At 54.8% G+C, this 16,018-nt stretch overlaps 1 protein-coding gene across 2 annotated transcripts in view; it reads left to right on the top strand.

The window, feature by feature from the left end:
• Positions 1-16,018, top strand: part of SH2D3C (SH2 domain containing 3C) — a 376,681-nt gene that overhangs the window by 309,044 nt on the left and 51,619 nt on the right. For both annotated transcript variants that reach the window (XM_078646656.1, XM_078646657.1), the window contains exon 5: positions 11,053-11,177. In XM_078646656.1, coding sequence (XP_078502782.1) covers positions 11,053-11,177 — 125 coding nt within the window. The remainder of the gene's footprint in view (positions 1-11,052; positions 11,178-16,018) is intronic.

The raw sequence follows: 16,018 nt of genomic DNA, 5'->3' as shown, positions 1-16,018 counted from the left end.
CAGTGAGGCTTGGCACGGGGTCCTGGTGTGTGGAGGTTCACCAGCAGTGAGGCTTGGCACAGGGTCCTGGTGTGTGGAGGTTCACCAGCAGTGAGGCTTGGCACGGGGTCACGGTGTGTGGAGGTTCACCAGCAGTGAGGCTTGGCACAGGGTCCTGGTGTGTGGAGGTTCACCAGCAGTGAGGCTTGGCACGGGGTCGTGTGGGGAGGTCACCAGCAGTGAGGCTTGGCACAGGGTCCTGGTGTGTGGAGGTCACCAGCAGTGAGGCTTGGCACAGGGTCCTGGTGTGTGGAGGTTCACCAGCAGTGAGGCTTGGCACGGGGTCACGGTGTGTGGAGGTCACCAGCAGTGAGGCTTGGCACGGGGTCGTGTGTGGAGGTCACCAGCAGTGAGGCTTGGCACGGGGTCACGGTGTGTGGAGGTTCACCAGCAGTGAGGCTTGGCACGGGGTCGTGTGGGGAGGTCACCAGCAGTGAGGCTTGGCACGGGGTCGTGTGGGGAGGTTCAGCAGCAGTGAGGCTTGGCACGGGGTCACGGTGTGTGGAGGTTCACCAGCAGTGAGGCTTGGCACGGGGTCGTGTGGGGAGGTCACCAGCAGTGAGGCTTGGCAGCATCAATCTTTTTGGATTTACATGCTCTGCATTGTGCTGCCATCTAGTGATTGTGTCTGGAATTGTCTCTGTTTCTAGTTGTCTTTTTTAGGTCTCGCCCCGGCAGCGTTTGCGCTGTCTCTGCCAGACATGCTGTATTCAGGATTCTGGCTGTAAAAGCTCCGCCCATTTTCAAGGACTGCTCCTTGTTACATGTGTTGTTACACAGAGCTTGTGAGCACTACTTCTTTCTTTAAGATGGTGCACTCAAGACCAGTGCTTGTGGTTTACAGAGCTCTGCTGTGAACAGGTCTGTAAATCTTGCTCTTATCTTGCCACCTTTGCTGTGCATCCAAAGACCGAGGTCTGTTTAAGCTGCCTCCTCTCCCCCCTGCTTTTAAAGCACACTGCCTGTCTTCCCAGTCCCTGCCTTCCTATAGCTGCTTCCACCTCTGTCTCAGAGCTCAACAAGTATTTGCAATGTAATAGGTCTCGCATTTGCAAGAGTTTGAGCTATAGGTATTGAAAATGACAATGCCTTTTATTTATGTGTTTTGAAAAACAGAATGCGGTGCGTAAACACGGACTTTGTTGCGTATAAGAAGCAAGGCTGGCAGTACCTGCGCCTCTTTTACTGCCAGGCTTGCTTCTCGTAAGCAAAGACTACAGGTACAAAGTGCGTGTTTACCCACGGCTTGCAGGTTTTCAAAACACAAATAAAAGACGTTGTCTTTTACAATGTCAATAGCTCTAACTCTTGCAAATGCGAGACCTATTGCACCTCTTCAGTGTCCGGGTGAAGGTGAATCTGTGGGACACCAGAGACCCAGGGGGCGACTCTCGGCCTCGATCCTCTGAAGTCCTTGATGGAGCACAGTCAAGTGTCTCTACACGGCATATGTCGAAAGCTCCTCTCTGGTGATGCCAGGAGAGTAGTTCTGGAACGTTTCTTGTCCTGCACGAGGCTCAGGCAGTGTCCTAGGGGTCTGACCCACTGGGTGTGCCGGACGTGACGAGGCGGTGATGGTCAGTGCCTCTGTTTCTGTGTCAGCGAAGGCCCCCGGCGCCCTTCGAAAGGACCAGGACATTCAGAGGGTTCATGGCACCCATGAAGAGAACCCTCCCCTTCCCTCCGCCCACGCCACGTTCCTGGTACTTTCCTCAGCTCTGTCCATAACATAGAAAACTAAGGACTGTGCCCCTTTGCTGAGGAGACTTGCAGCAATGGAAGTTGGAACAAACGTGGGCCCATGGGTAGTGCAAACATCAGAAACAATTTTATTCTTTCAAGCATTCCAAAAGTATCAAACCATGTGAATGTATGCATCTTAGGTGAAGCGATCTCAGGCCATCTCTCTGGACGAAGCATCTTAGGTGAAGCGATCTCAGGCCTTCTCTCTGGGTGAAGCATCTTAGGTGAAGCGATCTCAGGCCGTCTCTCTGGACGAAGCATCTTAGGTGAAGCGATCTCAGGCCATCTCTCTGGGCGATGCGTCTTAGGTGAAGCGATCTCAGGCCGTCTCTCTGGGCGAAGCGTCTTAGGTGAAGCGATCTCAGGCCGTCTCTCTGGGCGAAGCATCTTAGGTGAAGCGATCTCAGGCCGTCTCTCTCTGGGCAAAGCGTCTTAGGTGAAGCGATCTCAGGCCATCTCTCTGGGCGAAGCGTCTTAGGTGAAGCGATCTCAGGCCGTCTCTCTCTGGATGAAGCATCTTAGGTGAAGCGATCTCAGGCCGTCTCTCTGGAGGAAGCATCTTAGGTGAAGCGATCTCAGGCCATCTCTCTGGGCGATGCGTCTTAGGTGAAGCGATCTCAGGCCGTCTCTCTGGACGAAGCATCTTAGGTGAAGCGATCTCAGGCCATCTCTCTGGGCGAAGCGTCTTAGGTGAAGCGATCTCAGGCCGTCTCTCTCTGGGGGAAGCATCTTAGGTGAGGCCATCTCAGGCCGTCTCTCTCTGGGGGAAGTGTCTTAGGTGAAGCCATCTCAGGCCGTCTCTCTCTGAGCGAAGCATCTTAGGTGAGGCGATCTCAGGCCGTCTCTCTCTGGGCGAAGCATCTTAGGTGAAGCGATCTCAGGCCGTCTCTCTGGGCGAAGCATCTTAGGTGAGGCCATCTCTCTGGGCGAAGCATCTTAGGGGAGGCAATATCAGGCTCTCTCTGGGTAAAGCATCTTAGGTGAGGCAATATCAGGCCATCTCTCTGGGCGAAGCATATTAGGTGAGGCCATCTCAGGCCGTCTCTCTCTGGGCGAAGCGTCTTAGGTGAGGCCATCTCAGGCCGTCTCTCTCTGGGCGAAGCGTCTTAGGTGAGGCCATCTCAGGCCATCTCTCTGGGCGAAGCATATTAGGTGAGGCAATATCAGGCTCTCTCTGGGCGAAGCATCTTAGGTGAGGCAATCTCAGGCCGTCTCTCTCTGGGCGAAGCATCTTAGGTGAGGCAATCTCAGGCCGTCTCTCTCTGGGCGAAGCGTCTTAGGTGAGGCCATCTCAGGCCATCTCTCTGGGCGAAGCATATTAGGTGAGGCAATATCAGGCTCTCTCTGGGCGAAGCATCTTAGGTGAAGCGATCTCAGGCCATCTCTCTGGGCGAAGCGTCTTAGGTGAAGCGATCTCAGGCCGTCTCTCTCTGGGGGAAGTGTCTTAGGTGAGGCAATATCAGGCCGTCTCTCTGGGCGAAGCATCTTAGGTGAGGCCATCTCAGGCCGTCTCTCTCTGGGCGAAGCATCTTAGGTGAAGCGATCTCAGGCCGTCTCTCTGGGCAAAGCATCTTAGGTGAAGCGATCTCAGGCCGTCTCTCTCTGGGCGAAGCGTCTTAGGTGAAGCGATCTCAGGCCGTCTCTCTCTGGGCGAATCGTCTTAGGTGAAGCGATCTCAGGCCCTCTCTCTGGGCGAATCATCTTAGGTGAAGCGATCTCAGGCCCTCTCTCTGGGCGAAGTGTCTTAGGTGAAGCGATCTCAGGCCGTCTCTCCGGGCGAAGCATCTTAGGTGAAGAGATCTCAGGCCCTCTCTCTGGGCGAATCGTCTTAGGTGAAGCGATCACAGGCCGTCTCTCTGGACGAAGCATCTTAGGGGAGGCAATATCAGGCTCTCTCTGGGTGAAGCATCTTAGGTGAAGCGATCTCAGGCCATCTCTCTGGGCGAAGCATCTTAGGTGAGGCAATCTCAGGCCGTCTCTCTCTGGGCGAAGCGTCTTAGGTGAGGCAATCTCAGGCCGTCTCTCTCTGGGCGAAGCATCTTAGGTGAGGCCATCTCAGGCCATCTCTCTGGGCGAAGCATCTTAGGTGAGGCAGTATCAGGCTCTCTCTGGGCGAAGCGTCTTACGTGAAGCGATCTCAGGCCATCTCTCTGGGCGAAGCATCTTAGGTGAAGCGATCTCAGGCCGTCTCTCTGGGCGAAGCATCTTAGGTGAGGCGATCTCAGGCCGTCTCTCTGGGCGAAGCATCTTAGGTGAAGCCATCTCAGGCCGTCTCTCTGGGCAAAGCGTCTTAGGTGAAGCGATCTCAGGCCGTCTCTCTCTGGGGGAAGTGTCTTAGGTGAGGCAATATCAGGCCGTCTCTCTGGGCGAAGCATCTTAGGTGAGGCCATCTCAGGCCGTCTCTCTCTGGGCGAAGCATCTTAGGTGAAGCAATCTCAGGCCGTCTCTCTGGGCGAAGCATCTTAGGTGAAGCGATCTCAGGCCGTCTCTCTCTGGGCGAAGCGTCTTAGGTGAAGCGATCTCAGGCCGTCTCTCTCTGGGCGAATCGTCTTAGGTGAAGCGATCTCAGGCCCTCTCTCTGGGCGAATCATCTTAGGTGAAGCGATCTCAGGCCCTCTCTCTGGGCGAAGCGTCTTAGGTGAAGCGATCTCAGGCCGTCTCTCTCTGGGGGAAGTGTCTTAGGTGAGGCAATATCAGGCCGTCTCTCTGGGCGAAGCATCTTAGGTGAGGCCATCTCAGGCCGTCTCTCTCTGGGCGAAGCATCTTAGGTGAAGCAATCTCAGGCCGTCTCTCTGGGCGAAGCATCTTAGGTGAAGCGATCTCAGGCCGTCTCTCTCTGGGCGAAGCGTCTTAGGTGAAGCGATCTCAGGCCGTCTCTCTCTGGGCGAATCGTCTTAGGTGAAGCGATCTCAGGCCCTCTCTCTGGGCGAATCATCTTAGGTGAAGCGATCTCAGGCCCTCTCTCTGGGCGAAGTGTCTTAGGTGAAGCGATCTCAGGCCGTCTCTCCGGGCGAAGCATCTTAGGTGAAGAGATCTCAGGCCCTCTCTCTGGGGAATCGTCTTAGGTGAAGCGATCACAGGCCGTCTCTCTCTGGGCGAAGCGTCTTAGGTGAAGCGATCTCAGGCCATCTCTCTCTGGGCGAAGCATCTTAGGTGAGGGGATCTCAGACTTTGTCTCTGGGCGAAGCATCTTAGGTGAAGCCATCTCAGGCCGTCTCTCTCTGGGCGAAGCATCTTAGGTGAGGCAATCTCAGGCCGTCTCTCTGGGCAAAGCGTCTTAGGTGAAGCGATCTCAGGCCTTCTCTCTGGGTGAAGCGTCTTAGGTGAGGCCATCTCAGGCCGTCTCTCTAGTCGAAGCATCTTAAGTGAAACGATCTCAGGCCGTCTTTCTGGACGAAGCATCTTAGGTGAAGCGATCTCAGGCCGTCTCTCTGCACGAAGCATCTTAGGTGAAGTGATCTCAGGCCGTCTCTCTGGACGAAGCATCTTAGGTGAAGCGATCTCAGGCCGTCTCTCTCTGGGGGAAGTGTCTTAGGTGAGGCAATATCAGGCCGTCTCTCAATCAATCAATCAATCAATCAATCAGGTCATTTGTATAGCGCACTACTCACCCGTAGGGTCTCAAGGCGCTGGGAGGGGGGGGGTGCCGCTACTGCTCGAACAGCCAGGTCTTGAGCTTCTTCCTGAAGGAGAGGTGGTCTTGGGTCAGGCGCAGATTGGTCGGAAGTGAGTTCCAGGTCTTGGCGGCCAGGTGGGAGAAGGATCTTCCTCCTGTTGTCGCTCTTCGGATGCGGGGGACGGTGGCGAGGGCGTGGTTGGTTGATCTGAGGAGGCGCTTGGGAGTGTAGAAGTTGATCCGGTTGTTGAGGTAGCTCGGGCCTTGGTCGTGTAGGGCTTTGTGCGCGTGGGTGAGGAGCCGGAAGGTGATTCTCTTGTTGACCGGGAGCCAGTGCAGATCTCTCAGGTGTCCGGAGATGTGGCTGCGTCGGGGGATGTCGAGGATGAGTCTCGCCGAGGCGTTCTGGATCCGCTGGAGTCTCTTCTGGAGTTTGGCAGTGGTTCCGGCGTAGAGGGCGTTGCCGTAGTCCAGTCGGCTGGTGACGAGGGCTTGGGTGACCGTCTTCCTCGTCTCGGTGGGGATCCACCGGAAGATCTTACGTAGCATGCGCAGGATGTTGAAGCATGACGAGGAGACGGCGTTGACTTGTCTGGTCATGGAGAGGGAGGAGTCCAGGATGAAGCCCAGGTTGCGTGCGTGGTCCGTCGGTTTGGGTGCGGTGCCCAGGGCGGGGGGCCACCAGGAGTCGTCCCAGGCGGAGGGCGTGGAGCCCAGGATGAGGACCTCCGTCTTGTCTGAGTTCAGTTTCAGGCGGCTGGTCGTCATCCATTCGGCTACGTCTCTCATCCCTTCGTGCAGGTTGGCTCTGGCGGTGGCGGGGTCGTTGGTCAGGGAGAGGATCAGCTGGGTGTCGTCGGCGTAGGAGATGATGTTCAGGTTGTGTTGGCGTGCGATGGCCGCGAGGGGGCTCATGTATACGTTGAAGAGGGTTGGGCTCAGCGAGGATCCTTGGGGTACGCCGCAGATGACTTTGGTGGCCTCTGACTTGTACGGTGGTAGGCGGACTCTTTGTGTTCTTCCGTCGAGGAAGGAGGTGATCCATTCCAGCGCCTTCTCCTGGATTCCGATGTTGCTGAGGCGCTGTACTAGGGTGCGGTGGCAGACAGTGTCGAAAGCCGCGGAGAGGTCCAGGAGGATGAGGGCCGCTGTTTCTCCGTTGTCCATCAGAGTTCGAAGGTCGTCGGTGGCGGCGATGAGGGCGGTCTCGGTGCTGTGGTTCGCTCGGAAGCCGGACTGTGAGGGGTCGAGGGATCCATTCGTCTCGAGGAAGGCGGCCAGCTGTTTGTTGACGGTCTTCTCGATGACTTTGGCCGGGAACGGGAGGAGCGAGATGGGACGGTAGTTCTTGAGGTCGGTGGGGTCTGCTGTGGGTTTCTTGAGGAGAGCGCTGAGTTCGGCGTGCTTCCAGCTCTCAGGGAAGCTGGGCGAAGCATCTTAGGTGAGGCCATCTCAGGCCGTCTCTCTCTGGGCGAAGCATCTTAGGTGAAGCGATCTCAGGCCGTCTCTCTGGGCGAAGCATCTTAGGTGAAGCGATCTCAGGCCGTCTCTCTCTGGGCGAAGCGTCTTAGGTGAAGCGATCTCAGGCCGTCTCTCTCTGGGCAAAACGTCTTAGGTGAAGCGATCTCAGGCCGTCTGTCTGGGCGAAGCATCTTAGGTGAAGCGATCTCAGGCCGTCTCTCTCTGGGCGAATCATCTTAGGTGAAGCGATCTCAGGCCCTCTCTCTGGGCGAAGTGTCTTAGGTGAAGCGATCTCAGGCCGTCTCTCCGGGCGAAGCATCTTAGGTGAAGAGATCTCAGGCTGTCTCTCTCTGGGCGAAGCGTCTTAGGTGAAGCGATCTCAGGCCCTCTCTCTGGGCGAAGTGTCTTAGGTGAAGCGATCTCAGGCCATCTCTCTCTGGGCGAAGCGTCTTAGGTGAAGCGATCTCAGGCCGTCTCTCTCTGGGCGAAGCGTCTTAGGTGAAGCGATCTCAGGCCATCTCTCTCTGGGCGAAGCATCTTAGGTGAGGGGATCTCAGACTTTGTCTCTGGGCGAAGCATCTTAGGTGAAGCCATCTCAGGCCGTCTCTCTCTGGGCGAAGCATCTTAGGTGAGGCCATCTCAGGCCGTCTCTCTGGGCGAAGCATCTTAGGTGAAGCGATCTCAGGCCGTCTTTCTGGGCGAAGCATCTTAGGTCAGGCGATCTCAGGCCATCTCTCTGGGCGAAGCATCTTAGGTGAAGCCATCTCAGGCCGTCTCTCTGGGCGAAGCATCTTAGGTGAGGCGATCTCAGGCCATCTCTCTGGGCTAAGCATCGTAGGTGAGGCGATCTCAGGCCGTCTCTCTGGGCGAAGCATCTTAGGTGAGGCGATCTCAGGCCATCTCTCTGGGCGAAGCGTCTTAGGTGAGGCGATCTCAGGCCATCTCTCTGGGCGAAGCATCTTAGGTGAAGCGATCTCAGGCCGTCTCTCTATGGGCTAAGCATCTTAGGTGAGGCAATATCAGGCTCTCTCTGGGCGAAGTGTCTTAGGTGAAGCGATCTCAGGCCCTCTCTCTGGGTGAAGCATCTTAGGTGAAGCGATCTCAGGCCGTCTCTCTCTGGGCGAATCGCCTTAGGTGAAGCGATCTCAGGCCGTCTCTCTGGGCGAAGCATCTTAGGTGAGGAGATCTCAGGCCCTCTCTCTGGGCGAATCGTCTTAGGTGAAGCGATCTCAGGCTGTCTCTCTCTGGACTAAGCATCTTAGGTGAAGCGATCTCAGGCCGTCTCTCTCTGGGCGAAGCGTCTTAGGTGAGGCCATCTCAGGCCGTCTCTCTGGGCGAAGCATCTTAGGTGAAGCGATCTCAGGCCGTCTCTCTCTAGGCGAAGCATCTTAGGTGAGGCCATCTCAGACCGTCTCTCTGGGCGAAGCATCTTAGGTGAAGCCATCTCAGGCCGTCTCTCTGGGCGAAGCATCTTAGGTGAAGCGATCTCAGGCCGTCTTTCTGGGCGAAGCATCTTAGGTGAGGCGATCTCAGGCCGTCTCTCTGGGCGAAGCATCTTAGGTGAAGCCATCTCAGGCCGTCTCTCTGGGCGAAGCATCTTAGGTGAGGCGATCTCAGGCCATCTCTCTGGGCTAAGCATCGTAGGTGAGGCAATCTCAGGCCGTCTCTCTGGGCGAAGCATCTTAGGTGAGGCGATCTCAGGCCATCTCTCTGGGCGAAGCGTCTTAGGTGAGGCGATCTCAGGCCATCTCTCTGGGCGAAGCATCTTAGGTGAAGCGATCTCAGGCCGTCTCTCTATGGGCGAAGCGTCTTAGGTGAAGCAATCTCAGGCCGTCTCTCTATGGGCGAAGCGTATTAGGTGAAGCAATCTCAGGCCATCTCTCTGGGCGAAGCATCTTAGGTGAGGCAATCTCAGGCCCTCTCTCTGGGTGAAGCATCTTAGGTGAAGCGATCTCAGGCCGTCTCTCTGGGTGAAGCATCTTAGGTGAAGCAATCTCAGGCCATCTCTCTGGGCGAAGCATCTTAGGTGAGGAGATCTCAGGCCCTCTCTCTGGGTGAATCGTCTTAGGTGAAGCGATCTCAGGCCGTCTCTCTCTGGACTAAGCATCTTAGGTGAAGCGATCTCAGGCCGTCTCTCTCTGGGCGAAGCGTCTTAAATGAAGCGATCTCAGGCTGTCTCTCTCTGGGCGAATCGTCTTAGGTGAAGCGATCTCAGGCCGTCTTTCTCTGGGCGAATCGTCTTAGGAGAAGCGATCTCAGGCTGTCTCTCTCTGGGCGAAGTGTCTTAGGTGAGGCAATATCAGCTCTCTCTCTATGGGCGAAGCATCTTAGGTGAGGCCATCTCAGGCCGTCTCTCTCTGGGCGAAGCATCTTAGGTGAAGTGATCTCAGGCCGTCTCTCTCTGGGCGAAGCATCTTAGGTGATGCGATCTCAGGCTGTCTCTCTGGGCGAAGCATTTTAGGTGAAGTGATCTCAGGCCATCTCTCTGGGCAACGCGTCTTAGGTGAAGCGATCTCAGGCCGTCTCTCTGGGTGAAGCGTCTTAGGTGAGCCAATATCAGGCTCTCTCTCTGGGCGAAGCATCTTAGGTGAGGCGATCTCAGGCCGTCTATCTGGGCGAAGCATCTTAGGTGAAGCGATCTCAGGCCGTCTATCTGGGCGAAGCATCTTAGGTGAAGCGATCTCAGGCCGTCTTTCTGGGCGAAGCATCTTAGGTGAGGCGATCTCAGGCCGTCTCTCTGGGCGAAGCATCTTAGGTGAGGCAATCTCAGGCCGTCTCTCTGGGCGAAGCATCTTAGGTGAAGCGATCTCAGGCCGTCTCTCTGGGCGAAGCATCTTAGGTGAAGCGATCTCAGACCGTCTCTCTGGGCGAAGCATCTTAGGTGAAGCGATCTCAGGCCGTCTCTGGGTGAAGCATCTTAGGTGAGGCCATCTCAGGCCATCTCTGTGCAAAGCATCATAGGTGAGGTGATCTCAGGTTATCTGGCTAGGAGAAACATCGTAGGTGAGACGATCTCAGGCCAACTCTCTGGGTGAAGCATGTTATGTGATCGTCTCTCTGGACAAAGCATCTTAGATGAGCCGTCTCTCTGATTAAAGCATCTTAGCGGAGGCGATCTCAGGCTGTCTCTCTGGGCGAAACATCTTAGATGAGGAGATCTCAGGCCATCTCTATGGACGAAGCATCTTAGGTGAAGCGATCTCAGGCCGTTTCTCTGGGCGAAGCATCTTAGGTGAGGGGATCTCAGGCCATCTGTCTGGGTGAAGCATCGAAGGTGAGGTGATATCATGCCGTCTCTCTGCGTGAAGCATCTTAGGTGAAGCGATCTCAGGCCGTCTCCGGGCAAAGCATCATAGGTGAGGAGATATCATGCCGTCTCTCTGAGTGAAGCATCTTAGGTGAGGGGATCTCAGGCCATCTGTCTGGGCGTAGCATCGAAGGTGAGGTGATCTCAGGCCTTCTCTGGGCAAAGCATCTTAATTTAGGCGCTCCCAGGCCTTTTCTCTGGGCGAAGCATCGAAGGTGAGGTGATCTCAGGTAATCTCTGGTCGAAGCATCGAAGGTGAGGTGATCTCAGGCCATCTCTGGGAGAAACATTGTAGGTGAGACGATCTCAGGCCAACTCTCTGGGTGAAGCATGTTATGTGATCGTCTCTCTGGGCGAAACATCTTAGATGAGGAGATCTCAGGCCGTCTCTCCGAGTGAGGTATCTTAGGTGTTGGGATCTCAGAACATCTGTCTGGGCGAAGCATCGAAGGTGAGGCGATCTCAGGCCATCTTTCAGGGCTCATAGCACCCCCCAGTCTCAGGGCTCATGCCCCCCCCAGTCTCAGGGCTCATACCCCCCAAGTCTCAGGACTCATACCCCCCCCAGTCTCAGGGCTCATGCCCCCCCTCAGTCTCAGGGCTCATGCCCCTCCCAGTCTCAGGGCTCATGCCCCCCAGTCTCAGGGTGTCGGTGTGGGGGGGCCCTGGGATGCATTGCCCCCCTCTCAGTCTCAGGGCTCATACCCCCCCAGTCTCAGGGCTCATACCCCCCCAGTCTCAGGGTTCATGGCCCCCCAGTCTCAGGGCTCATGCCCCCCCAGTCTCAGGGTGTCGGTGTGGGGGGGCCCTGGGATGCATTGCCAGGCTCTCTCTCTGCTGGGGGCCCAGCTCTGAGTTTCTAACCCCAAGGTTTCTTTTTTCTCAGTGCTTCCTCTGCTCATCACCGGGACGCCATCCGGAACTGTGCAGTGAGTGCAGACCAGATCCAGGGGCTGCAGACCCCCATGTCCCCCATCTCCGAGACCCCCGCATCCCCCGCCTACAGCACAGGTGAGTGTCTGCCCTGGAGCTACTGACAGGACACCCTTCAGATGTCTGACGCCTCATAGCTCAGCTGCCAGGACGTCAGGTGAACCCTGGTCCCGGGCTCCAGGTGTCACCCACCCTCAGTACGTGTGGGGCATGGGGTACCCCCCCCCCGAGGTGCTGCCTCTGCGCTCTCCTGAACCTCCTTTTAGTCACAGAGGCCTGGAGGAGGCTTCTCTGTAGCATGGATGCACCTAGTCGAGCATATCTAGCGCCTAGTGGGGCATATCTAGCGCCTAGTGGAGCATATCTAGCGCCTAGTGGGGCATATCTAGCGACTAGTGGGGCATATCTAGCGACTAGTGGGGCATATCTAGGGCCTAGTGGAGCATATCTAGTGCCTAGTGGGGCATATATCTAGCGCCTAGTGGGGCATATCTAGCACCTAGTGGGGCATATCCAGCGCCTAGTGGAGCATATCTAGCGCCTAGTGGGGCATATCTAGCTCCTAGTGGGGCATATCTAGCTCCTAGTGGGGCATATCTAGCACCTAGTGGAGCATATCTAGCGCCTAGTGGAGCATATCTAGCGCCTAGTGGGGCATATATCTAGCGCCTAGTGGGGCATATCTAGCACCTAGTGGGGCATATCCAGCACCTATTCGGGGCATATCTAGCGCCTAGTGGAGCATATCTAGCACCTAGTGGAGCATATCTAGCGCCTAGTGTGGCATATTTAGCGCCTAGTAGAGCATATCTAGCGCCTAGTGGGGCATATCTAGCACCTAGTGGAGCATATCTAGCGCCTAGTGGGGCATATCTAGCGCCGAGTAGAGCATATCTAGCGCCTAGTGGGGCATATCTAGCACCTAGTGGAGCATATCTACCACCTAGTGGAGCATATCTAGCACCTAGTGGGGCATATCTAGCACCTAGTGGGGCATATCTAGCGCCTAGTGGAGCATATCTAGCGCCTAGTGGAGCATATCTAGCGCCTAGTGGAGCATATCTAGCGCCTAGTGTGGCATATTTAGCGCCTAGTGGAGCATATCTAGCGCCTAGTGTGGCATATTTAGCGCCTAGTAGAGCATATCTAGCTCCTAGTGGGGCATATCTAGCACCTAGTGGAGCATATCTAGCGCCTAGTGGGGCATATATCTAGCGCCTAGTGGAGCATACATGGCGCCTAGTGGAGCATATCTAGCGCCTAGTGGAGCATATCCAGCGCCTAGTGTGGCATATTTAGTGCCTAGTAGAGCATATCTAGCGCCTAGTAGAGCATATCTAGCGCCTAGTGGGGCATATCTAGCACCTAGTGGAGCATAGCTAGCGCCTAGTGGGGCATATCTAGCGCCTAGTGGGGCATATCTAGCGCCTAGTGGAGCATATCTAGCGCCTAGTGGAGCATACCTGGCGCCTAGTGGAGCATATCTAGCGTCTAGTGGAGCATATCTAGCGCCTAGTGGAGCATATCTAGCACCTAGTTGACCATATCTAGCACCTAGTGGAGCATATCTAGCACCTAGTGGAGCATATCTAGCACCTAGTGGAGCATATATCTAGCGCCTAGTGTAGCATATCTAGCACCTAGTGGACCATATCTAGCACCTAGTGGAGCATATCTAGCACCTAGTGGAGCATATCTAGCACCTAGTGGAGCATATCTAGTGCATAGTGGAGCATATCTAGCGCCTAGTGGAGCATATCTAGCACCTAGTGGACCATATCTAGCACCTAGTGGAGCATAGCTAGCACCTAGTGGGGCATATCAAGCGCCTAGTGGAGCATATTTAACACCTAGTGGACCATATCTAGCGCCTAGTGGAGCATATCTAGCTCCTAGTGGGGCATATCAAGCGCCTAGTGGGGCATATCTAGCACCTAGTGGAGCATATCTAGCACCTAGTGGACCATATCTAGCGCCTAGTGGAGCATTTCTAGCTCCTAGTGGGGCATATCAAGCACCTAGTGGGGCATATCTAGCGCCTAGTGGAGCATATCTAGCACCTAGTGGGGCATACCCAGCTCCTAGTGGACCATATCTAGCACCTAGTGGGGCATATCTAGCTCCTAGTGGGGCATATCAAGCGCCTAGTAGGGCATATCTAGCGCCTAGTGGAGCATATCTAGCACCTAGTGGGGCATATCTAGCGCCTAGTGGAGCATATCTAGCTCCTAGTGGGGCATATCAAGCGCCTAGTGGGGCATATCTAGCACCTAGTGGAGCATATCAAGCACCTAGTGTAGCATATCTAGCACCTAGGGGAGCATATCCAGCGCCTAGTGGAGCATATCTAGCTCCTAGTGGGGCATATCAAGCGCCTAGTGAGGCATATCTAGCGCCTAGTGGAGCATATCTAGCTCCTAGTGGGGCATATCAAGCGCCTAGTGGGGCATATCTAGCGCCTAGTGGAGCATATCTAGCACCTAGTGGAGCATATATCTAGCGCCTAGTGGAGCATATCTAGCACCTAGTGGACCATATCTAGCACCTAGTGGAGCATATCTAGCACCTAGTGGAGCATATCTAGCACCTAGTGGAGCATATCTAGCATCTAGTGGAGCATATCTAGCGCATAGTGGGGCATATCTAGTGCCTAGTGGAGCATATCTAGCGCCTAGTGGACCATATCTAGCACCTAGTGGAGCATAGCTAGCACCTAGTGGGGCATATCAAGCGCCTAGACGAGCATATTTAACACCTAGTGGACCATATCTAGCGCCTAGTGGAGTATATCTAGCTCCTAGTGGGGCATATCAAGCGCCTAGTGGGGCAGATCCAGCACCTAGTGGAGCATATCTAGCACCTAGTGGACCATATCTAGCGCCTAGTGGAGCATATCTAGCTCCTAGTGGGGCATATCAAGCACCTAGTGGGGCATATCTAGCGCCTAGTGGAGCATATCTAGCGCCTAGTGGGGCATATCTAGCTCCTAGTGGGCCATATCTAGCACCTAGTGGGGCATATCTAGCTCCTAGTGGGGCATATCAAGCTCCTAGTGGGGCATATCTAGCGCCTAGTGGAGCATATCTAGCACCTAGTGGGGTATATCTAGCACCTAGTGGAGCATATCTAGCTCCTAGTGGGGCATATCAAGCGCCTAGTGGGGCATGTCTAGCACCTAGTGGAGCATATCTAGCACCTAGTGTAGCATATCTAGCACCTAGTGGAGCATATCTAGCACCCAGTGGAGCATATCTAGCTCCTAGTGGAGCATATCTAGCTCCTAGTGGGGCATATCAAGCGCCTAGTGGGGCATATCTAGCGCCTAGTGGAGCATATCTAGCTCCTAGTGGGGCATATCAAGCGCCTAGTGGGGCATGTCTAGCACCTAGTGGAGCATATCTAGCACCTAGTGTAGCATATCTAGCACCTAGTGGAGCATATCTAGCACCCAGTGGAGCATATCTAGCTCCTAGTGGAGCATATCTAGCTCCTAGTGGGGCATATCAAGTGCCTAGTGGAGCATATTCAGCTCCTAGTGGACCATATCTAGCACCTAGTGGGGCATATCAAGCGCCTAGTGGGGCATATCAAGCGCCTAGTGGGGCATATCTAGCGCCTAGTGGAGCATATCTAGCTCCTAGTGGGGCATATCAAGCGCCTAGTGGGGCATATCTAGCGCCTAGTGGGGCATATCTAGCACCTAGTGGGGCATATCTAGCACCTAGTGGAGCATATCTAGCTCCTAGTGGGGCATATCAAGCGCCTAGTGGGGCATGTCTAGCACCTAGTGTAGCATATCTAGCTCCTAGTGGGGCATATCAAGCACCTAGTGGGGCATGTCTAGCGCCTAGTAGAGCATATCTAGCACCTAGTTGACCATATCTAGCACCTAGTGTAGCATATCTAGCACCTAGTGGACCATATCTAGCACCTAGTGGAGCATATCTAGCACCTAGTGGAGCATATCTAGCACCTAGTGGAGCATATCTAGCACCTAGTGGAGCATATCTAGTGCATAGTGGAGCATATCTAGCGCCTAGTGGAGCATATCTAGCACCTAGTGGACCATATCTAGCACCTAGTGGAGCATAGCTAGCACCTAGTGGGGCATATCAAGCGCCTAGTGGAGCATATTTAACACCTAGTGGACCATATCTAGCGCCTAGTGGGGCATATCTAGCGCCTAGTGGGTCATATCTAGCACCTAGTGGGGTATATCTAGCGCCTAGTGGAGCATATCTAGCACCTAGTGGACCATATCTAGCACCTAGTGGAGCATACATGGCGCCTAGTGGAGCATATCTAGTGTCTAGTGGAGCATATCTAGCGCCTAGTGGAGCATATCTAGCACCTAGTTGACCATATCTAGCACCTAGTGGAGCATATCTAGCACCTAGTGGAGCATATCTAGCACCTAGTGGAGCATATATCTAGCACCTAGTGTAGCATATCTAGCACCTAGTGGACCATATCTAGCACCTAGTGGAGCATATCTAGCACCTAGTGGAGCATATCTAGCACCTAGTGGAGCCTATCTAGTGCATAGTGGAGCATATCTAGCGCCTAGTGGAGCATATCTAGCACCTAGTGGACCATATCTAGCACCTAGTGGAGCATAGCTAGCACCTAGTGGGGCATATCAAGCGCCTAGTGGAGCATATTTAACACCTAGTGGACCATATCTAGCGCCTAGTGGAGCATATCTAGCTCCTAGTGGGGCATATCAAGCGCCTAGTGGGGCATATCTAGCACCTAGTGGAGCATATCTAGCACCTAGTGGACCATATCTAGCGCCTAGTGGAGCATATCTAGCTCCTAGTGGGGCATATCAAGCACCTAGTGGGGCATATCTAGCGCCTAGTGGAGCATATCTTGCACCTAGTGGGGCATACCTAGCTCCTAGTGGACCATATCTAGCA

Source organism: Lissotriton helveticus, chromosome 5_2 (assembly GCF_964261635.1).
Source record: "Lissotriton helveticus chromosome 5_2, aLisHel1.1, whole genome shotgun sequence".
In the NCBI taxonomy this organism is placed as follows: domain Eukaryota; kingdom Metazoa; phylum Chordata; class Amphibia; order Caudata; family Salamandridae; genus Lissotriton; species Lissotriton helveticus.
This window is presented reverse-complemented; position numbering and strand designations above follow the sequence as displayed.